This window comes from Danio rerio, chromosome 4 (assembly GCF_052040795.2).
Source record: "Danio rerio strain M-AB ecotype USA chromosome 4, GRCz13ab, whole genome shotgun sequence".
Classification (NCBI taxonomy): Eukaryota; Metazoa; Chordata; class Actinopteri; order Cypriniformes; family Danionidae; genus Danio; species Danio rerio.
The window spans coordinates 14695178-14719294 of NC_141024.2; the positions used below are offsets into that span (position 1 = coordinate 14695178).

Consider the following 24117-nt stretch of genomic DNA (forward strand, 5'->3'; position numbering starts at 1 on the left):
TCGATTCCTGCACTTGATCGCAGATTCTGCTGCTTTAATCTGCTGTTGAGCTGGAATATGTGCTGTTTAAACACATTAAGAGTCTGTCGCTAAGCTGTCATCTGTAAATGATGTATTTTAAACCAACTGCAGGTGATTTGTTTTGGAGACTGTCATCTGTCATCACACGCTTCTTCCTTGTTGTCAAACAAACACCTGAAGCTGTGAGTCAGACTGAACCAGAAGCCGCTTTTGCCGCCTAGTGGAGCGGATGAAGAACAGCACTTTACTCATAATTGTGCACTCAAACATGCCTCAGATTGGGTCACTAATTATATATTTTAGTCTCACATCACATGCTTAAACATTTTCAGACTAAAGCATTAAATTCCCTATCACAAAAACAGAGCAAATCAATACCTAATATTAGTACAGAGATGGTGTTTGAACCCACAACCTCACCTTCAAGTAAGATGTGTTTATCCAGTTGAGCCACACTGACTTACACACTCACTGCTGCAGTTTAGCACACTTTGCTGGATGTAATGCACCTCATAGGTTTTAAACATAACTATAATAGAACTTGAACCCAAGACTCCAGAATCTCAAGCAAACTCTTTATCTCACACACCACAGAGGATGTTGGAGACAATTTATATTTTGATGTTTAAATGTTTAGTTCAGCTTCAACACTGATAATAATTCAACATGAGCATCAGCAGGACTTGAACTCAGGACTCTGTGATAAACACACGACACTTTGACCAGCTGAGCCACTGAGTCTGACACATTCTGCTGTTCTTCTGTCTCAGTTTTATCCAGAGATTTGTTGTGATAAACAATAATGTGAAAATGCAGGATTGTAAATCAGACTATCATAATCTACAGACGAGCGATCCTCCACTGAGCCACAGACATCTCAGTTATTTACTTCCTTATTACTGTTAGTAAGTCTAGTTTAGCTAACACTGATAATAATTCAGCATCAGCAATATTGAGAGCAGAACTCTGGTCTTGTTGACTGAAGGCGATGACTTTCCTGCTGCGCCACTGAGATTGAGGGTCAGAAGTTTGGTCATGAGACTACATTGAAAAGCAGCTAAAAGACTGATTAAACATGAATAACAGGAACACAAGAGAGCAGATCAGTGTGTTAATGAGCGCCACCTTGTGGACAATAAGTATCTGCATTCGTACATGAAAACATCAGCAGGACTTTAAGAACAGCTCTGTGATCCTGATCCTGCTAAGCTGCTCTCCTGAGTTTAGCTGCAACCCTGATTAAACACAGCAGCAGCAGCTAATAAAGGCCTTCAGCATCACTAGAAGCTCCAGACTGATGTGCTGCATTGTTTAAGACACAGATAATAATGATTATTTATGTACTTAAAAAACATTTCAATAAATAACTGCTTAATTATTGACTTTGGTATTAATTGTTATTTACACATGTATGTTTAATCATTTTGAGTTCGATCATATATTTTACTGACCATTTTTATAATACTGTATAACTCAGAGTTTCACACATTAATATATGTTTTCTTGCCACATCAGTTTAGACACTCAAAGCAAAACTGAACCAAACCTCTGTCCTAAACATCATTAAATTAAACACCTCAGCAGTCCAGTCAGGGGCCTGTAGCATGAAGATGGGCCGGTTAGACGGTTAACTTTCAGTTTAGTTTGCACCGATTTTGGTTTTTAGGTAATATAAAAGCAGCTCGACTTAAATCATTATTTATTGTCATGGTATCACAGAGAGGAGCATAGCTGAGCTCCTTTCATGGCACCTAAAACCCAGAATTGGTGCAAACTAAACTAACACTGAACTAGCTAGCCACTAATCTGGCTTCATAGCACAGGCTGCACATCTCCACCATACAAGTGAATGCTGTGGTGTGTTTGAGTAGGGGCCTCCCTGACCTCCAAGAAGCCAGTTCAGAAGAGCTTTTGCTTTAGCCTGCAAAACAAAACAAAACAAAGCTAGACAAAAAAGTGCAATACATTGCTAATGTAATACATACTAATTTAAGATTTCATCACTTGAGGCCTTTAAAATGTATAAAACACAATATTGTTTTGTACAAATGGCTGCTTTGATAATAGGACTAACATGAGTGGAGGAAATGAGCGCTGATAGTGTAGCTATGTGTTCAGACTCAGCTTTGAGAAGATTTACTGTAATACATGAGGTGTTCACACTTCTATATCAGAGAAAAAAGGAGAGACAATTGAGTTTTGCTGGATACCTGAAGATGAAGGAGTGCATGGGAATGAAACTGCTGATCAATGGGCAGAGAAGGCATTATAAAGTAACAGGATAGATGTTTGGGTACTCTTAGGAAAAGGTGAAATAAAAGAAGGAATGGCTAGGAGTTTGGGTTTAAGATAAGAAGGGACGACATTTATATCAAATTAAAATACTAGTGGAGACAAAGAAAAATGTGTGGTAAACAAAGGAAGAAGTTATAGTAAGTAGACTGAGGTTAGGACACACTAGACCACATTCAACATTGACAATAATGAGAGTCAAAGTAATGATGTATGCGAACACTGTAGAGTTAGAGAAATGGGAAACATCTTATATTTGTATTTATATATAATTAATACTCGTACTTCTATAATTAATTCCATATTGATAATGAACAGAAAGACAGAAAAGCTTTAATAATATATGATAACATATATGTTAGGGGCCTGGATGCCTACCTAGGGATGTGTTCCTGGCTTGTCCCACTGAAAGGATCTTGGGGGAAGAACGAGGACTCACTGGAGGCACTCGGCTTGCCTGGGAACGCCTCAGCCCATGGAGGATCTGGAGGAAGTGTCTGAAGAACTCACAAGTCCTGATGAAATGATTTTAGACAAACACAATATTATTTTAAAACTCTTAAAAGACCTTTAAATCGAAAAGCAACCAGAACTATGAACATACTATACAATATAAATATTATTATTATGTATATGTTTTTTTTTCTCTTAAGATTTGATGTGCTTTTGATTGTAAAATGTTCAGCATATATAAGAGAAATAGTATACAGCATAAACTATAAAAACAAACAATAGGTGCCGACATGTGCTTATGACACCAACCCACCAGAGAAAAAAAAGAAATAGAAATCAATCGCAGAAGCGCAGTTTTTCATCCGCTCCACTAGGCGGCGCGAGTGGCTTCTGGTTCAGTCTGACTCGCAGCTTCAGGTGTTTTTTTGACAACAAGGAAGAAGCGTGTGATGACAGATGACAGTCTCCAAAACAAAACACCTGCAGTTTGTTTTAAATACTTAATTTACAGATGACAGCTTAGCGACAGACTCTTAATGTGTTTAAACAGCACATATTTCAGCTCAACAGCAGATTAAAGCAGCAGAATCTGCGATCAAGTGCAGGAATCGACTGAAGAGACTCACCTGTAAGTATCAGCTCCTATAAAGTTCTCTTTCTGCTTGTGAAATGACTGACACGGGCTCTATAAACAGCTTCTGCTCTTTATAAAGAGCGCTGATTAATAGTGTCTGCTGTTATGAATACAGCTCGTCTGTCAGTTGATGTATATTTCTGTTGTGATGGATGAAATGAGTTGAACACTGTAAGAGTCAGAGCTGATGTTGATGCTGTCTTTAATCTTCAACATGTTCAACAGTGGAGTCTGACAAACAAGCATGAATGAAGCTTTCCTCAGCTTTCATGAAGTATTATCTGATTGTTTACATGTTTCTTGCTAATGTCACTGATAGAGTTTATGTTTATAGTTTATTTGAGAGAGAATATTGTGATATTTATATTATAAAGCAGCATAAATCTGCACTTATCCTTGTTTAAAAGTCAATTAGTGAGCTTTTGTAGAGCTGCAGTCTTCAATATTGTAGCTGTCAATAGACACTGTACTGTACGTTATCTTATGTTGATGAAGGATTATGTTGCTGAATTCTGATCAGTTCTGCTGTTTCAGATGTGCTTTTGTAGTAAAGTCTTTATTTGTGTGTTTCCTCTCCAGAATGAAGCTTGTGTTTGGACTGTACAGCCAAGAGAAGCGGAGCTCTGGGACATTTGACAGCCGTGGACTGTAAGGACGGACGTCTGCTGCTGGACAGGTGAGACCCGCACATTGTGTTTGAGGTTTGGTGTATCGGTTATTATCCTTTTCTTTCTGGAGGGTCGTCCCTCTGGAAAGGAAATGATAGTAACCGAAACGGGAGGAGAAGGGACGAGGGTCTGAATTTTTATACAGCTAAATTTAATTTTGTGGTAAAAAGCAGCATAACCCCTGCTGTACATGGCCCCGTAGGTCAGGGTGGGACCCGACCCATCCCACCCCTTCTTTCACACCACATTCACACATATCGCAGTGATCTGGCTGGGATTGAACCAGCGACCTCTTACCCTGTGAGGCATTGCTCTACCACTGAGCCACAGATCACATGTAGGAAGATGTGCTGGAACTCATATTTGACTATTCAAGTGAACATGAAAACATTTAAAGCTTGAGTGGGGTTTGAACCCAGACCTCTCTGATGAGCACACAATGCTCTACCACTGAGCCACATTTCTCATGATAAATCACATACTGGAACTCATATTTGACTATTATTTCACTGATCTCTGTGCAATAAGAAAGCAAAGCAGGGGTTTGAACCCAAGTCTGTTCAACAAGCTTCCCCACAGAGAGCATGTGTTCATTCAGTAGCGCCACTGTGGCTCTCACACATGCATGAGGAGTTTAGCAAATTTATTATGTCAAATATTATGTTATTTATTTCATGTTTGCAATAGTGAGATTAGAGTCCAGGTCTTCTTTATAACAGTTCAATGCTCTAACCACTGAGCCACAGATTTTCTGACTGAACACATGCTGGAACTTATATTTCACCCTGATTTTACTCATATTCTGTTAAAGCTTCAACTGAAGTAGGATTTGAACCCACAACTTCATGGTTGGAGAACATGTGTTTAACCACATGCACCACTGACTTTCAGAATGAAAGCAGAAGTTTTGGACACTTTGTTGCATTTATTGACATCTTTCTTCATATTTAAATGTGAGATTTGAACCCAGCATTATCAAGAGTTGTATTTAAAAGTGAGGCTCAACTTCCAGACTTCAGCAGACGGTAAGGGAGACTTTAATACTCTTTTTTTATTCAGTTTGTGTTTCTGCATCTTAAAAATTTTTAATTTCAGCTTTAGTTTAGTCAAATAAAGGTTTTATTATTATCTGAATCTCAAAGTTTGACATTGAAGCTTCTTGTTTGCTGAAAGTCCTTAATTAACAGCCTCAGGTGTTTCTAATCAGGTTGCAGGTGAACTGAAGTGGCTCTTCGGGATCAGGATTGTCCTAAAGGAAAGCTCTTTGTGTTTCAGTCTTCATGTGTTGATGCAGATCCACTGATTGTCCACAAGAGGGAACTGAAACACTGATTTCATTTTAGGTTTGATAAATATTTTAAAGCTTGTTTGGAGTGGTGCAACACAAAACATTGTTATTGTTAAAAATGTTTAAAAATGACTGTATATCTATTTTATTTTAACATCATTGTTTTCTGTGGGGTTCTTCAGTGGTACATCATCCAGTTTAATAACTTACCAAAGGAGGGTCTCAGTTTTAAAAGACTGAACTGAAATAAATGAAAAGTTTGTAGATCAGATCAGTGTTTCAGTTCCCTCTTGTGGACAATCAGTGGATCTGCATCAACACATGAAGACTGAAACACAAAGAGCTTTCCTTTAGGACAATCCTGATCCCTAAGAGCCACTTCAGTTCACCTGCAACCTGATTAGAAACACCTGAGGCTGTTAATTAAGGACTTTCAGCAAACAAGAAGCTTCAATGCCAAACTCTGAGATTCAGATAATAATAAAACCTTTATTTGACTAAACTAAAGCTGAAATTAAGAATTATTAAGATACAGAAACACAAACTGAATAAAAAAAAAAGAATATTAAAGTCTCGCTTACCGTCTTTACTGAAGTCTGGAAATTGAGCCTCACTTTTAAATACATCTCTTGATATTCCTGGGTTCAAATCTCACATTTAAATGTGAAGAAAGATGTCAATAAATACAAGAATGCGTTCAAATTCCACTTTTGATTGTGATAAACAGATGTAAATAAATCCAAGAAAGTGTCCAAAACACCAGCTAAGAACGTGAAAGCCTCAGTGGTGCATGTGGTTAAACTCATGCTCTCTCATGATGGAGTTATGGGATCAAATCCTACTTCAGTTGATGTTCTAGCAGGATATTCGTAAAATCTGGTTAAAATATAAGTTCCAGCAAGTATTCAGTTAAGAAATCTGTGGCTCAGTGGTTAGAGAGTTGCACTGTTATAAAGAAGACCTGGACTCTAATCTCACTATTGCAAACATTACATACATGTCATAATAATTGACAAACTTGGCTAAACTCCGCATGCAAGTGTGAGAGCCACAGTGGCGCTACTGGATGAACACATGCTCTCTGTGGGGAAGCTTGTTGAACAGACTTGGGTTCAAACCTCAGCTCTGCTGTCTTTTTTGCACAGAGATCAGTGAAATAATAGTCAAATATGAGTTCCAGCATGTGATTTATCATGAGAAATGTGGCTCAGTGGTAGAGCATTGTGTGCTCATCAGAGAGATCTGGGTTCAAACCCCACTCAAGCTTTAAATGTTTTCATGTTCACTTGAATAGTCAAATATGAGTTCCAGCACATCTTCCTACATGTGATCTGTGGCTCAGTGGTAGAGCAATGCCTCACAGGGTAAGAGGTCGCTGGTTCAATCCCAGCCAGATCACTGCGATATGTGTGAATGTGGTGTGAAAGAAGGGGTGGGATGGGTCGGGTCCCACCCTGACCTACGGGGCCATGTACAGCAGGGGTTATGCTGCTTTTTACCACAAAATTAAATTTAGCTGTATAAAAATTCAGACCCCCGTCCCTTCTCCTCCCGTTTCGGTTACTATCATTTCCTTTCCAGAGGGACGACCCTCCAGAAAGAAAAGGATAATAACCGATACACCAAACCTCAAACACAATGTGCGGGTCTCACCTGTCCAGCAGCAGACGTCCGTCCTTACAGTCCACGGCTGTCAAATGTCCCAGAGCTCCGCTTCTCTTGGCTGTACAGTCCAAACACAAGCTTCATTCTGGAGAGGAAACACACAAATAAAGACTTTACTACAAAAGCACATCTGAAACAGCAGAACTGATCAGAGTTCAGCAACATAAGATAACGTACAGTACAGTGTCTATTGACAGGTACAATATTGAAGACTGCAGCTCTACAAAAGCTCACTAATTGACTTTTAAACAAGGATAAGTGCAGATTTATGCTGCTTTATAATATAAATATCACAATATTCTCTCTCAAATAAACAATAAACAAACTCTATCAGTGACATTAGCAAGAAACATGTAAACAATCAGATAATACTTCATGAAAGCTGAGGAAAGCTTCATTCATGCTTGTTTGTCAGACTCCACTGTTGAACATGTTGAAGATTAAAGACAGCATCAACATCAGCTCTGACTCTTACAGTGTTCAACTCATTTCATCCATCACAACAGAAATATACATCAACTGACAGACGAGCTGTATTCATAACAGCAGACACTATTAATCAGCGCTCTTTATAAAGAGCAGAAGCTGTTTATAGAGCCCGTGTCAGTCATTTCACAAGCAGAAAGAGAACTTTATAGGAGCTGATACTTACAGGTGAGTCTCTTCAGTCGATTCCTGCACTTGATCGCAGATTCTGCTGCTTTAATCTGCTGTTGAGCTGGAATATGTGCTGTTTAAACACATTAAGAGTCTGTCGCTAAGCTGTCATCTGTAAATGATGTATTTTAAACCAACTGCAGATGTTTTGTTTTGGAGACTGTCATCTGTCATCACACGCTTCTTCCTTGTTGTCAAACAAACACCTGAAGCTGCGAGTCAGACTGAACCAGAAGCCGCTTTTGCCGCCTAGTGGAGCGGATGAAGAACAGCACTTTACTCATAATTGTGCACTCAAAGATGCTTCAGATTGGGTCACTAATTATAGGCTATATTTTAGTCTCACGTCACATGCTTAAACATTTTCAGACTAAAGCATTAAATTCCCTATCACAAAAACAGAGCAAATCTATACTTAATATTAGTACAGAGATGGTGTTTGAATCCACAACCTCACCTTCAAGTAAGATGTGTTTATCCAGTTGAGCCACAATGACTTACACACTCACTGCTGCAGTTTAGCACACTTTGCTGGATGTAATGCACCTCAAAGGTTTTAACATAACGATAATTGTATTTGAACCCAGGACTCCAGAATCTCAAGCAAACTCTTTATGTCACACACCACAGAGGATGTTGGATAGGATCCAAGGACAGAGGACATTTTGATGTTTAAATGTTTAGTTCAGCTTCAACACTGATAATAATTCAACATGAGCATCAGCAGGACTTGAACTCAGGACTCTGTGATAAACACACGACACTTTGACCAGCTGAGCCACTGAGTCTGACACATTCTGCTGTTCTTCTGTCTCAGTTTTATCCAGAGATTTGTTGTGATAAACAATAATGTGAAAATGCAGGAATGTAGATCAGACTATCATAATCTGCAGACGAGCGATCCTCCACTGAGCCACAGACATCTCAGTTATTTACTTCCTTATTACTGTTAGTAAGTCTAGTTTAGCGAACACTGATAATAATTCAGTATCAGCAATATTGAGAGCAGAACTCTGGTCTTGTTGACTGAAGGCGATGACTTTCCTGCTGCGCCACTGAGATTGAGGCTCTCAGAGGTTTAAGTTTGGTCATGAGACTACATTGAAAAGCAGCTGAAAGACTGATTAAACATGAACACACAAGAGCAGAACAGTGTGTTAATGAGCGCCACCTTGTGGACAATAAGTCTACTTGCATTCACACATGAAAACATCAGCAGGACTTTTAAACACAGCTGTGTGATCCTGATCCTGCTGAGCTGCTCTCCTGAGTTTAGCTCTGATTTCTTTACTCAATAAGAATGTTTGAACAATAACAGAAATGCATTAATACTTTTAAATTACTCAAAAGACTGAATTAATCAATTTACAATGACAATCTGTCCTTCCACATTAACAATAATTTACAAAAACAATACAAAAATATACATATTAATAAATACAATAATAAAAACAACTCAAATAAATGATGAATCAGCATCAGGTTCTCTAAATATCAATCCAGAATCTTGTAATAAAGTATATAAATATCTTGCTCTTTGACTTTTCATCTCTCTGAATGTCTTATAATGTATCAGAAATTCTTCTTATACTTCAGTCCTGATTAAAAACAGCAGCAGCAGCTAATCAAGACCTTTAGCATCACTAGAAGCTCCAGACTGATGCGCTGCATTTTTTATGACACAGATAATATTAAAAACAACAACAATTTATTTCAACTGTTGAATTATTGATATTTGTAAGTTTGATCATATATTTTACTGGCCATTTTCATGATGCTGTATAACTCAGGCCACTTGTTTTAATACATTGATCTATGTTTTCTTGCCACATCAGTTTAATCACTCAAATTAAAGCTGAACTAAACCTCTGTCCTAAGAGTCATTAAAATAAACACATCAGCAGTCCAGTCAGGGGCCTGTAGTGTGAAGCTGGATTAGCTGGTTGGACGGTTAACTTTCAGTTTAGTTTGCACAAGTTCTGGGTTTTAGGTAGGGCTGCAGGATATTGGGAAAAACTGACATCGCAATATTTCGTTTTTCTGCGATATAAACTGCAATAGGAATATTATTTCACAATACGACTAACAACTTGAATTTGGAATAAGTTTGATTGTTTGATTTTGTCGAGGAGTGAATTTGCATAAAATATAATAAACATACAACAAGCATAAATTAATCAAATAGAAGAAATATACATGTTATATAAACTGTGCTTTATGGCTTTCTGGAGAGTCTAACAGGACTGAGGGACAGAAATTAAAAGATCAAATGTAGAATATCACTTTATAAGATTGAAAACCTTTCATTAAAGTTATCCTCACACTATTTAACAACATCCCGTCCTGTCCTAGGAACATTTTGAAACACTTTTGTGATACACTTCAAACATTGACTACTTTAGTCTTCACTGTGGAAATAATTAAATGCAATTATTCTTTGTTAAAGCTACACATTTGATCATTTCTAGTGCCCAAATGATTTAAATTCACTTGAAATCTTACATCGTCTAATACAGACCTGATAAGTCTTTCACTCAGTGAGGGTTAAACTGTTCAGAACTGAACTCTGTCTTCTGGTTAATCACAATCCCAACTCAACACAGCAGATCCTGCGATGTGACTATTGCAGATTTGCACATTGTGATATCGATGCTGAATCAATATATTGTGCAGGCCTAGTTTTAGGTAACATGAAGGCAGCTGGACTTTATTCACTCTTTGTTTGCATCATGGAGCAGCCGAGCTGAGCTGAGCTCCTTCATGGTACCTAAAACCCAGAATTGGTGCAACCTAAACTGAAACTGAACTGGCCAGCCACTAATCTGGCTTCATAGCACAGGCTGCACATCTCCACACTGAGTGAATGCTGTGGTGTGTTTGAGAACGGGATGGTGGTGTCTCTCCCTGAGATCCAGAACTGGGTCCAGAAGGGGTTTTGCTTTTGCCTGCAAAAAAAAAAGTGCATTAAACAATCGCTCTGCCGCCTCTTCCACAGTTGTTTTGGTTCTCATTATTCCCTTTCTAGAGGAGTGACCCTCCAAAAAGCAAATGATGGTAAGCGACATGTTGAACAGCACAAACACAAGTGAGAAATCTCCACACATTGACACGTATATTGCAGGAGTAACTTCATAAATCACAGCACAGTGAATAAAACAGCTTTAGATCACTCACACCACAGCTAAAACTGAAGAATCTGTCATCATTTACTCACCCTTCACTTGTTTATTAGAATATATTTAGAAGAAAGCTGAATACCTGGAATCGTTGTCTTCATAGTATTTGTTTTCTCTGTTAGGGAAGTCGATGGTTACAGATTTCCAGCTTTCCTCAAAATACTTTCTTTTGTGTTCAACAGAATAAAGAAACTTGTAAAGAGGATTTGAGGGTGAGTAAATGAAGTAAATTTTCATTCAACATTTACGCATTAATCTTAATTTAATGTTTAAATGTTGATGTCTAATTAATTTAAGCATTAAAATGTTCATTTTTGGATAAAGTATCCCTCTAAGCATTGTAAAATGTCCTGTAAGCGCTTGCATAATCTCATACTATACATTCATCTGCTCTCAATATCAGTCAAAGTAAAATAACAACATAAAATGTTTGTTTTGATGCACAAGATGCTGGCATAGATGACATATTTCGCTCTGATAATTGTTGTAATTATGATTATTTTTAGAGTCAGTGGGCCTATGAAAATTACAGTTATTATTATGTGTGAATGTTAACTAATGTAGAAACATTGTGTCAATGCCAGCTTGACATGTTCTGTCTATGTTGTCACATTTAAAAAAATGTCAGATTATGTAAGTGAAACTTATAAGGATAATGTAAGATTATTATATTATTTATTAAGTGACACACATGAATCAGATGGTTTAGATCAGTTTGGAAATAACCCACATGTCAATGTCTTGCTTTCACATGCCAGGTAAAATATTCATGTAGCAGATAATAATAAATAAACAGTAAATAATCCTGCAGCAGTTGCTTTTATCCTAAACATTTTTAAAAGTGAGAAGAACTTATTCATACAAATAAGGAGAAAATAAAATGAGGGGCTGATAGAAATGAAGAGTTAAGAGCACACATAAGAGTCTGAGCATTGCTCTTAAGTGTTGATATGATGCAGTTTGAAGATCACATCACATTTATTCTCAATGGGAACTGAGACTGCGATTCTCTCACACAATTCTCTCTTTTTTGTTTCATTTTTTTTCTCCAATTAACAGTGTTCTTGTCCATGTACACTAACTATCAACATTTTAAGCTTTCATAGAGAAACACAGACATGTTTCAATAGAGATTTATGACTGACTGCTGAATAAACTGTGGTTTGTCATTGTGTGATTGCGACCAATAATGTGGAAATCCAGCATGACCTGGATTACATGGAAATGAATCACCATCATTATCAATGAGATCTTATCCTGATAGTGAATTTATTTAATTTTTTTGTCATAAATATCATATATTTAGACCAGCAATAAACCAGCTAAAATCTCCCGTACCTTCCCTCCTATCCAACTTATCTTCCACTAACATCGACGGCAGGTGAGCTTCAGTTCCCTCTTGTGATCATTGAGTTCATCCATTACGACTTCACTTTAACTAACCTGTTTGACCATGGTGGCTGACACATTCCTTGCATACAGGCTACACTTGCACTGATACATACATTGGTGGCCTTTTAAACAAACGCACAACATAGACATTTTAACTCAAGTCTAAGCATTTTTATATTACATTTTATTGACAATAATTAAATAATAAAATAAACTTAATTAATAATAACATTTTACATTATTAAACTTTTAAATATCATCTGTTAAACAGAATTTACTGAAATAATGATGTGTGTGAATGATGTTCATCTTGAAAAGCTGCTTTGCAAACAGACAGAAGTGCTCAAAACTCCACATGCTGGTGACAGAACAGTGTTCAACACCTCTCTCTCTCTCTCTCTCTCTCTCTCTCTCTCTCTCTCTCTCTGCTTTGAGTCAATAGAAAGCAATGAAAGAAATGTATTTACCTTCATTTCGCGCTGTCATGTCGTCTGATCTGGTGTGAGGAACAACATAACAAAAAATGAAGAAATAAAAAACAAATAAAACAAAACAATGTTTATGTGGGTACAAAAAGTCAATCACAACACTCCAACAATAATCAAACCACCCAAAAGTAGTGTTGAAGATCTTGTGTCTCGTGTTGTTTGTCTGTGTTTGTCCAGATGACTCTAAACACTGGCCATTTAGCGACCTCCATTACTCCAGTTCCTCTGAGAGCTCATTACTGAACCAATATTTCACCGATAGTTTCTACGTTCATCTAATAATTCAGATGCTCGACAAACTGACAGATTAGTCCAGAAATAAAGAAGAAATAATTGGTGCACACTCACCTGCAGCAGAGCAAAGCAGACAGCCACTTCTGATTGAAGACTGATTGATACACTTGATGACCACAAGAGGGACCCTGCAGATACAATGAGTGATAGAATGTTTGCTTGTTCATTTGTTTATTTACTTAGAACAAAAATGTTAATCACTAAACACATTCAGTCATATGCAGGAGGGCCTATTCAAGCTAGATATTTAATGACAGTCGATAACTGGAAGTCATTTTCAGTCTGTCCTGTAGAAAGTGTGCAGTTCTCCTTCCGCTCCGCTAGAGGCGCAAAAGACCTCACGTTCAGCACGAGGCTCACCTTTGGCTCTCTGTAAACAACACGACGCTTGACCATAGTCAAAACAAACCTTTCTGACCGTTTTAAAGATATAAAAGTACATTTCCTGCAGGTGACAGTCAGTGAGAGCCATTAAATGTCACTTATTAGCACACATTTCAGCCCTTTCAAGCAAAAACATGCGACTATCACTGGATAATGTGCAGGAATGCTGGACACTCCATCACCTGTAAGTAACTTTACACTTGTGTCGTTAAAGGATTATAAAGCAATGCTTCATTTGCATTTAATCGTTAATGATGTTTGTATTGAGGTGATTCCTGTAAAGTTTATCATGTAGAATAATAATATTAAGCAGTAGTGCTGTTTGTTTTGTCTGCAGTCTAGTGAATTCATGTCTTCATCTGCATGACAGCATCATGACATCTTTATTTTTAAGCTTCTGGTTATGATTCATCCAGAATTAATGATTTGTGTGTCCAGTTTCATGTTATAAACTTTAATATATAAATATAATGATACATGTTTAAATTGTACACATTTCCTCATCAACACAACTGCTTTGTTTAACACTGTAAACTAGTTGCCATTTGATTGTGTTATGTGGCAATATTATTTTCTTCTTGTAAATCATGTTATAAATGGTACTAAAAACACAGAATATAGAAATAAATATTTATATAGATATAAAATCATGTAATACATATAGCCTTGAATACTTAACATGTATTTCACTACATGAAAATAACAAAATAGACATGCAAGTAATGAAATAGATCTAAAATAATAATGTAACTTTAAATGTAATAGTAATTATATGCAATATACAAACAGAGATTCTTAGTTTTATTTATGGATTCATGTATTTCTCCTTAACTTCAAAAATACAGTGGAATAATTTATTTATTGATGTTTTTCCCTGCAGAGTTTGTGTTTGGACGCATGGACAGTCAGTCGCTGTAATTATGGTCATCTGCTCATCATGCTGAGGTAATTTGTCTCTACTTTTCTGTTTTTTTTTTGTTATTAAAAAGCCTGAAGACTCGATGAATGTGTGTTGTAGAATAGATCACACAAATATAGTGATGATAACTTTCTCAACCTCATGTCATTCTTATTGGAACATGGAAAAATATTTAGCATCAAGTTATTTTATTTATTCATTTTTTCTACACAGTGGATATTTTTTCACCACTGATTAACGTCATTCAGGCTTATAAAGACATACGGGTTGAACAGCTCTTTTCAGTAGCTGTCCATTCATCTTTTCACGCGTTCATAAATATGATTTACTCTTTTCGTTTCACATTGTAGCAGTTGAAACATTTGTATTTGTCAGGATGTTTGCTGTTATGTTATTTATTCCCATCATTTAGTATTGAATTTTTCTATAGGAAGAATTTGTCTATAGTGAGATTAATTTGTCAGTAGTATTTTTTACACCTTTAAATTCTGAATATGTCTTTAAATAATTTTAAGAATTTAAGTATTAACTGTTCTAATAATATTATTTATATAATTTAAAGTCATTTAATTAATTGTAATTATTTTAGACCTTTTTTTGTAATTATATTAAATAATTGAACAGGTTTAAAATGAAAATAACATGAATTTTTTATCCAATTTTCACTTTTTTTTTTTTTATAAATCTGTGGAGGAGTGGTATCTTTAAATACAACAAACGAACAGTTGTTAGTATGAGAAACTGGTGGTTGAGTGGTCAGAGCTCTCGGTTAGAGATCCAAGCCTGATGCAGCAGACCAGGGTTCAAATCACCACGCTGATACTAGTTTTGGGAATTTTTGCAAAAAAAAGGTGTTTTTTTTCCAAAAAAAAAGTTTTCCCTCCTTTCTTTTCAACTCTTCCTTCTCCTCTCTCTGTTCAGCCTCTCCCTGCTCCACCTCTTTCATTGTTCCACCTCTCAGTCCAGCTTACCTTTCTGTCTTACTGCCCTAGGTTTGTCCGAGCCATCACCTCTGTGTTGATTTACCGCCTCAGGATGGTCCTAGCCTTTGCCGCTCAGTTGTCTTACCGCCCCAGGTATGTTTCTGATCTGGTCCGTGTTTCACTGTATGCTCGTGAGCCTTTGATCTCCACCCTCTGCTCAGCCCTCTGTTCTGTTATACCGCCCCAGGTATTGTCTTTGGTGTATTCCGCACACCTGAGGTGAGTTTCGTACCCACGACTCTTCGTAGCCTTGTCCACAGCCAACGTGTGTTACCAGTCGTGCCATCCTGGCTTTCACATTAACACCTGCTTTTTGGCGCATTTTGTTTGTTTAATGATGGCAATTAAACCAAAGAAATAGTGAGATTTGAACTCGGGTCTCCAAGATGAAAGCCTAGTGCTTTATGTCCTGAGCCACTGAAGCTCTGGAGTTTATAAGGTGTTTTTCTGTATATTTAGTGATGCAGTATTCTGAGTTTGCATAAGAAAGAAAGAAGATAGTATCTGCAGGATTCGAACCCATACTATTAAGCACAATAACTGAATATTCTCCCACTGAGCCACAAGCTTACTGACGCATTGCATGTTTCTTATTGCAGTTTTATCAGCTGTATAGGAATTTTATAAAAGCAGTAGTGGGATTTGAACCCGGGTCTCCAAGATGAAAGCCTAGTGCTTTACATCCTGAGCCACTGAAACTCTGGAGTTTATGAAGTGTTTTTCTGTATATTTAGTGATACATTATTCTGAGTTTGCATAAGAAAGAAAGAAGATAGTATCTGCAGGATTCGAACCGATACTGTTAAGCACAATAACTGAATATTCTCCCACTGAGCCACAAGCTTACTGATGCATTGCATGTTTCTTATTGCAGTTTTATCAGCTGTATAGGAATTTTATAAAAGTAGTAGTGGGATTTGAACCCGGGTCTCCAAGATGAAAGCTCAGTGGTTTTATCACTGAGCCATTGAATCTGGAGTCTTGCAATGCTTTTAGATCTGGTTTTGATTAAAAAAAAATATATGACAAAAAAATTTTAGCTAACAGAAGTAAACACTGGCAATAGTGGGATTTGAACCCGGATCTCCAAGATGAAAACTCAAATAAATTTACCACTGGGCCATTAATTCTGTGAGGTTAGGAAGCTTTTGGACAAGGTTTTGTTGAAAGCTTTACTTCATATGAATAAAAACTTTTAGTTTACAAAGTTAAACGTTTGCAATAGTGGGATTTGAACCCGGGTCTCAAAAAATGCAACTTCAAAGATTTTACCACCAGGCCATTGAAGCAGTGAGCCACACTTGATTTGAACAGGGCTTTGTTAAAAAAATTATTTTGTAGGGCCAAAAATGTTTAGTTTGCAGAGTTAAATACCTGCAATAGTGGGATTTGAACCCAGGTCACTAAGAAGAAAGATCAAAGATTTTACCACTAGACTATTGAATCCGGCAGCTTCATATGGTTTTGGTCAGAGTTTTGTTGAAAGTTTTAATTTATTTGACCAAAATTGTTTAGTATTTTTGTTAGACACTTGCATCAGTGGGATTTGAACATGGGTCTCCAAGTTTAAAGCTTAAAGATTTTACCACTGGGCCATTGAATGTATGGGTTTGAATATGTTTTGGACAGAGTTTTGGTGAAAGCTTTAATTTATATGGTTAAAATGTTTTAGTTTATAGGGTTAAACACTTACATTTGTGGGATTTGAACCTGGGTTACTTGGGTCTCCAAGTTATATGCTCAAAGATTTTACCCCTGAGCCACTGAGTCTCAGGTTCCCCCTATGTTTTGGACTTCTCTTTTATAGGCAGCTTTCAGAAACAGCATTTACATTTATAAAACTAAAAACAAATGCTCATTCAAAACTGCTTTTAGCTTCACAGCTTCAGTAGCTCAAGTATTAACGCATCAAGTTTTGAATCCTTGAGACCCGGGTTCAAATCCCACTCTTGCAGAGCTATCGAGTCTGAGAGTTGTTTAAACCGAAGTTTTGTTTTATTTGTGTTTGTCTATTTGATAACGCACATATATGAAGTGGAGTCTTCAAGTATGATCACCCATACTCTAGCCTGTTTTTAATTTATCCAAGCTCTGCCGGGATTGAGAATGCAACCTTTCGATTACAAGTCCAAATCCCTAACCACTAGGCCACAGCTGCCTCCTATACACAGCAATCGTTGCATTTGAAACTCCTCTCATTAATTTTTTTTTTTTCAATTAGGAGTTTATGTACAATATTTAGTGGATGAGCAGAAGTGGATTTAAACAACTTTTAATCAGTTTATGTTGAAATATTGAGCTTGACATTAGATTTGGACACATTGTGGAATTTAAACGTGACGTTTGACTGAGGATTTTGAAATGTTATAAAAATAATGTTTTTTGTTATAATTTTAGGATTTGTTTACATTTCTTAATTCATGGTTCACCTCATAAGCCTTAACAGATGTACAGCATAATATTTCCATCCTAATTTTTCTATCACTTCTAGATGAGCTTGTGATTCATTGAACACAGCTGGCAGATCCTTTAGGGTTCATCAGTCCAACTGCTTCTGAGCTGGACCTGAGAGAGACATCTAGTGCTCAATGCTGAAATTACAGCTCATTCACAAACAAATGAGTGGAATATTGTTGCAGGTAAGGTAAAAAACACAATCATCATGACAATTGTAAATAAACTTTTTAATAAAAATACGGCTCCTCATATTTGACGTTTTTTAGTCTCTAAACACTTTTAATCAGTGTCATTGAGTAACCTATGAAAGATTAGTCTTCATAATCTCTCCGAGACACACAGTAGCGTAGCAGGACGCCTCCAAGTCAAAGTTTAGTGACAGACAGTGTGTGTTAGACTCGTCTGATGAACTCGTCTGCAGGCTATATGTGATGTTCTGTGGCTTAGCGAGCAGGGGTCGATAACATCCAGGGACGTTGAGTTTAAGGGGAGTCACTCTGAATCGGCAGGACTCCAAACCGTCTTGAGCCAATCGGTCTTGATACCATTGACCCAAAAGGTTTTCTGGATACTTGACACTATTTCCTGGCATAGGAAGAATCACCTGGATGAAAAACCACAGAGGCACAATAAGAGACTGATGGGTAAGAGTTACTGTAGCAGACATACAGAGCAATGAAAGACATCTGAAACAGTACCTGGTCTAATGAGAAAACCTCATTCTTCTCCTCATCTGAAGCCACAACATGGATCTACAGCACAGAAAACAAGTGAAAATGAATGGAAAACCACAAATAAGAACAAGAAACAATAATACAAATGTACAATCATTCAACATACCTGCATTTATGTACACACACTCTTCTTTAATAAAATATTTGAAAGATTTATGCATGTTTAATTTATATATACATTTTTAAAATACTTCTTTACAAAGTAGACTCAAATAATCAAACAAATGTTTCTTAAAGTTGTATTTCAGGGTAAATGTTAGGATATTATTAGATTGAAATTTACTCTGAATAAAGTGCGTGTTTGTTTTATTCTTATGATTTATTTCACCCAATTCAATCTAAACACAAACCGTTTCTGGCTATTATTTAGCAATAACTAAATCAAGACCCTTACCTGTGGAGCACTGAGCTCCTCTGTGACATCTTTGAGCCCTTTTACAGGCTCAGCCCAAACCAGATCGCCCTGAACAGGCTTAAAGCCCAGTTTTTGCAGCCTGTATTTGGCTGCTTGGTTCCACACTCTGCTGCAGTAGGAGTGAAGGTAGAAGACCCTCATGCTGTGGGGTAAACTGAGCCAGCCACGAGTGCAACCCTCCTGTCCACTGCCGTACCGGTGGAGCGCCCGCAGCATGAGCCGCTCTCTGGCTTTATACGCTGGCATCAGCGCCAAGCTCTCCTTGGCATTCCCTGAACGAAGAGAACAGTTAGTCGTTCTTGGACGCACTGAAACTGAAATAAATGAAGCAACAATGATCAGCATGTATTGGAAAATCCCCAATAATATGTTTTAGCTTCATGTTTATCTATTTTCTACAGCACATTGTTCAACATTAGTTGTTTAATTGTGCTTTACAAATAAAGATTGAATGATTAAATATACATCTGTGGCTGAACTATAACTATTTTAGCTATCACAGAAATCCCAGCACTCACCTGTTTGCAGAAAATGACGTTTAGCTTTGTTCTGGAGGTCATCGTCATCCTCTGGGGTGAAGAACAGATTAACTGAAGCCTCCTGCTCAAACACAGTGTTTCTAACAAAAGCCGGAGCATCACATATAACTGATCAATGGAAATGACTCTATTACCATATTCTCCTTCAACAGCGCAAGCCCTACTTGATCTGCTTGGACACACGAACCACTTCCAAACCGCTGAGGACCGTAATAATTCACAAAGCCTTTGTTCTGAAAAATCAAAACTAATATTTAGTAGTTCTGTGTGTACATCTCTTCATGAAATGCTGATGAACATACACACATTTACCTTCACATTTTCCACTGCTTCCTCTATAAGCTGTGGCAGCTCTGCAAGACCATGTTTCCCATGATGCTTCAGATGACCAGCTCAAAGTGATTTCCCTGCAGTCTTCCAAGCTTAAGAGCTTCAAACACAGGACGGACACGAGAGATCTGCATTCCCCTCCTCTCAAACTCTGAGCCTTTCTCCAGCAACCTGACACACAAATGTGTTTATATGCATCTACAAATGTAAAGAAGTTGACCATGATGTGAACTCTCATTAAGGATCCCAAAGACCCCATCCCCATCTTATCTTTAAAAACATGCACTTCAATTCATATCCTTTTCTTGCACATTGCTTCTTGTTGATGAAACAGAATAAATACTTTGCAATAAATTTGACGATTAAAGTTTTAGAAAGCAAATAGATATTTTATCAAATTGGTGAATGTAAAGTGAACATATGCATACACATAATACACTAGAATGAAACTTGTTTTTATTTTTGTTTTAATTTTTTAGACTAAAATGTAAAGCTTTATACTCAGAGGCTCTTTATATAAGCTATCATCATTATATATGAATATTTTGCACTATATACACTGCAAGTTTTAAAAATTAATTTCTGGCACCATCTTGTGGCTCTTCTCAAGTACTTCATAATAACATAAAAAATCCCTAAATAATTCGATGAAGTAAAAGAAACAAATGACAAATATTAGGGAAATCATGACATCAGGTGATGGGTCTGTTTACCGCTCTGGAGAGATCTTTTTCACCACCATGGCCTGGTAAGTAATGGCTCTCTTGTCTTTAATTCCTGCATAAGTGAAATCAGAGGGAAGCACTGCGAGTTCTGCAGCCATGTAGCTGATTGCCTCCAGAGTCTCCAGGTTCTCCTTCCGCAGAGTAAAAGCTGATAGGAAAGGAGGATTGTCACCTAAACTTGGTTTTACATGTCAACAAGAGATGTTTCTTCTTCACTCACCTGTGTATAAACTCTCCTCCTGCATTTGACAGTCTGCCATCGTTCTCTTCTTGGCTTGTTTGTTTAGTTTGCACAAGTTCTGGGTTTTAGGTAGGGCTGCAGGATGTTGGGAAAAACTGACATCGCAATATTTCGTTTTTCTGCGATATAAACTGCAATAGGAATATAATTTCACAATACGACTAACAACTTGAATTTGGAATAAGTTTGATTGTTTGATTTTGTCGAGGAGTGAATCTGCATAAAATATAATAAACATACAACAAGCATAAATTAATCAAATAGAAGAAATATACATGTTATATAAACTGTGCTTTATGGCTTTCTGGAGAGTCTAACAGGACTGAGGGACAGAAATTAAAAGATCAAATGTAGAATATCACTTTATAAGGTTGAAAACCTTTCATTAAAGTTATCTTCACACTATTTAACAACATCCCGTCCTGTCCTAGGAACATTTTGAAACTCTTTTGTGATACACTTCAAACATTGACTACTTTAGTCTTCACTGTGGAAATAATTAAATGCAATTATTCTTTATTAAAGCTACACATTTGATCATTTCTAGTGCCCAAATGATTTAAATTCACTTGAAATCTTACATCGTCTAATACAGACCTGATAAGTCTTTCACTCAGTGAGAGTTAAACTGTTCAGAACTGAACTCTGTCTTCTGGTTAATCACAATCCCAACTCAACACAGATTTGCAGATTTGCACATTGTGATATCGATGCTGAATCAATATATTGTGCAGGCCTAGTTTTAGGTAACATGAAGGCAGCTGGACTTTATTCACTCGTTGTTTGCATCATGGAGCAGCCGAGCAGAGCTGAGCTCCTTCATGGTACCTAAAACCCAGAATTGGTGCAACCTAAACTGAAACTGAACTGGCCAGCCACTAATCTGGCTTCATTGCACAGGCTGCACATCTCCACACTGCGTGAATGCTGTGGTGTGTTTGAGAACAAGATGGTGGTGTCTCTCCCTGAGATCCAGAACTGTGTCCAGAAGGGGTTTTGCTTTTGCCTGCAAAAAAAAAAGTGCATTAAACAATCGCTCTGCCGCCTCTTTCCCAGTTGTTTTGGTTCTCATTATTCCCTTTCTAGAGGAGTGACCCTCCAAAAAGCAAATGATGGTAAGCGACATGTTGAACAGCACAAACACAAGTGAGAAATCTCCACACATTGACACGTATATTGCAGGAGTAACTTCATAAATCACAGCACAGTGAATAAAACAGCTTTAGATCACCCACACCACAGCTAAAACTGAAGAATATGTCATCATTTACTCACCCTTCACTTGTTTATTAGAAGATATTTAGAAGAAAGCTGAATACCTGTAATCGTTGTCTTCATAGTATTCGTTTCCGCTGCTAGGGAAGTCGATGGTTACAGATTTCCAGCTTTCCTCAAAGTATCTTCTTTTGTGTTTGGAACAACCTGAGGGAAAGTAAGTAGAGTAAACATTAGTTTTTGGATAAACTATCTCTCTAAGCATTGTAAAATGTCCTGTAAGCGCTTTCATAATCTCACACTATACATTCATCTGCTCTTAATATCAGTCAAAGTAAAATAACAACATAAAATGTTTGTTTTGATGCACAAAATGCTGGCATAGATCACATATTTTGCTCTGATAATTGTTGTAATTATGATTGATTATTTTTAGCAAAGTCATATTGTTTCTATGACAAACGACATTATACAAACTGCAGATGTTATTAAGTGTCAATTTCTATCAACAGTAGAAACTAGGGCTGCATGATATTGGAAAAATAGACATGGTGATATTTTGTTTTGCTGCAATATATATTGCAATGATATAATTTCACCAGGGCCCGGTTTTTCAAAAGGTTTAATCCGGATAAAATTTATCCGGATTTAGTAATCCTGTCTTTGCGGTTCGTGATCACGTAATCCAGCTTACTTTTTGAGCCAGTTTTTCAAAGCAACATCGGATTGAACACCCCCTGCCTACAGACATGTCGTTACAATGAGATCTCACCCAGACAGTGATTTTATTTATTTATTTTTTATTTGTTTTTTTGTGTGATAAATATTATATATTTGTGAAAAAATTATGTATCAATGTTATCTATCACCCCTGCTGAAAAAATCATGTTGATAAAGCATAGGCTTTGTTGCTGGTCTAAGCTGGTCAGGACCAGCACAAAAAAAATCTACCTTACCTTCCTTCCTATCTAACTTATCTTCCACTAACATCGACAGCAGGTGAGCTTCAGTTCCCTCTTGTGGTCATTGAGTTTATCCATTACGACTTCACTTCAACTAACCTGTTTAGCCATGGCTGACACATTCCTTGCATACAGGCTACACTTGCACTGATACATACATTGGTGGCCTTTAAAACAAACGCACAACATAGACATTTTAACTCAAGTCTAAGCATTTTTTAAATATTTTTTATTGACAATGAAACAATTAAATTATAAAATAAACTAAATTAATTAATAATAACATTTTACATTATTAAACTTTTAAATATCATCTGTTAAACAGAATTTACTGAAATAATGATGTGTGAATGATGTTCTTGAAAAGCTGCTTTGTAAACAGACAGAAGTGCTCAAAACACCACATGCTGGTGACAGATCAGTGTTCAACACCTCTCTCTCTCTCTTTCTCTCTCTCTCTCTCTCTCTCTCTCTCTCTCTCTCTCTCTCTCTATATATATATATATATATATATTAATAGATGAGCTACAGTCGAGATCATTGCTACAATATTTTGCCGCTTTGAGTCAATCGAAAGCGATTAAATAAATGTATTTATTTACCTTCATTTCGCGCTGTCATGTCATTTGCCGTGAAAAACAAAATAACGAAAAATGAATAAACAGATAAAACAAAACAATGTTTATGTGGGTACAAAAAGTCAATCACAACACTTCAACAATAATCAAACCACCCAAAAGTAGTGTTGAAGATCTTGTGTCTCGTGTTGTTTATCTGTGTTTGTCCAGATGACTCTACACACTGGCCATTAGTGACCTCCATTACTCCAGTTCCTCTAAGAGCTCATTACTGAACCAATAATACACCGATAGTTTCTACGTTCATCTAATAATTCAGATGCTCGACAAACTGACAGATTAGTCCAGAAATAAAGAAGAAATAATTGGTGCACACTCACCTGCAGCAGAGCAAAGCAGACAGCCACTTCTGATTGAAGACTGATTGATACACTTGATGACCACAAGAGGGACCCTGCAGATACAATAAGTGATAGAATGTTTGCTTGTTTATTTGTTTATTTACTTACTTAGAAAAAAATGTTAATTACTAAACACATTCAGTCATATGCAGGAGGGCCTATTCAAGCTAGATATTTAATGACAGTCGATAACTGGAAGTCATTTT

At 37.0% G+C, this 24117-nt stretch overlaps 1 protein-coding gene, 1 long non-coding RNA gene and 1 pseudogene across 9 annotated transcripts; 1 reads left to right on the plus strand and 2 right to left on the minus strand.

Moving 5' to 3' along the window:
* Positions 1-299: 299 nt before the first annotated feature.
* On the minus strand, positions 300-13309 carry LOC147844669 (uncharacterized). Of its 3 annotated transcripts, none has more exons than XM_087248131.1 (5): positions 13083-13309; positions 12714-12742; positions 12298-12368; positions 8870-10623; positions 300-1164 (listed from the first exon to the last, which is right to left on the minus strand). In XM_087248131.1, exons 1-4 carry the CDS (start codon positions 13193-13195, stop codon positions 10507-10509), a joined length of 330 nt encoding a protein of 109 aa, XP_087104257.1. In that variant the 5' UTR covers positions 13196-13309; the 3' UTR covers positions 300-1164; positions 8870-10506. The 3 variants fall into 3 exon arrangements, 2 of the variants coding, with proteins under 2 accessions (XP_087104257.1, XP_087104258.1); XM_087248132.1 differs by lacking the exon at positions 300-1164 and having other exon boundaries at positions 9000-10071; positions 10453-10623; XR_015482881.1 differs by lacking the exons at positions 300-1164; positions 12298-12368 and having other exon boundaries at positions 9000-10071; positions 10453-10623; positions 13083-13146.
* A 64-nt stretch (positions 13310-13373) lies between these two features.
* On the plus strand, positions 13374-19778 carry LOC110439357 (uncharacterized). 5 transcript variants are annotated; one of them, XR_015482886.1, is made up of 6 exons: positions 13374-13596; positions 14293-14357; positions 15253-15407; positions 17806-17953; positions 18366-18415; positions 18511-18659. It is a non-coding gene; the product is annotated as an uncharacterized LOC110439357 (long non-coding RNA). The 5 variants fall into 5 exon arrangements; XR_015482883.1 differs by having other exon boundaries at positions 15324-15407; positions 18219-18415; XR_015482884.1 differs by having other exon boundaries at positions 15324-15407.
* LOC797403 (pseudouridylate synthase PUS7L-like) lies at positions 17984-23954 on the minus strand (annotated as a pseudogene). The gene is made up of 10 exons (XR_015482878.1): positions 23891-23954; positions 22075-22177; positions 20735-21761; positions 20503-20662; positions 19772-19960; positions 19594-19692; positions 19439-19520; positions 18900-19192; positions 18470-18523; positions 17984-18375 (listed from the first exon to the last, which is right to left on the minus strand). The product of XR_015482878.1 is annotated as a pseudouridylate synthase PUS7L-like (transcript).
* Positions 23955-24117: the final 163 nt, after the last annotated feature.

Excerpts from the sequence above, each read along its gene's own strand:
- LOC147844669 (XM_087248131.1), bottom strand. The coding sequence starts at position 13,195 with ATGAACAAGCAAACATTCTATCACTCATTGTATCTGCAGGGTCCCTCT. Across the intron at positions 12,743-13,082 it reads TCTGCTTTGCTCTGCTGCAG|ATCAGACGACATGACAGCGC; the intron begins GTGAGTGTGCAC and ends TCCTCACACCAG. Across the intron at positions 10,624-12,297 it reads CAGCCACCATGGTCAAACAG|GCAAAAGCAAAACCCCTTCT; the intron begins GTTAGTTAAAGT and ends TTTTTTTTGCAG.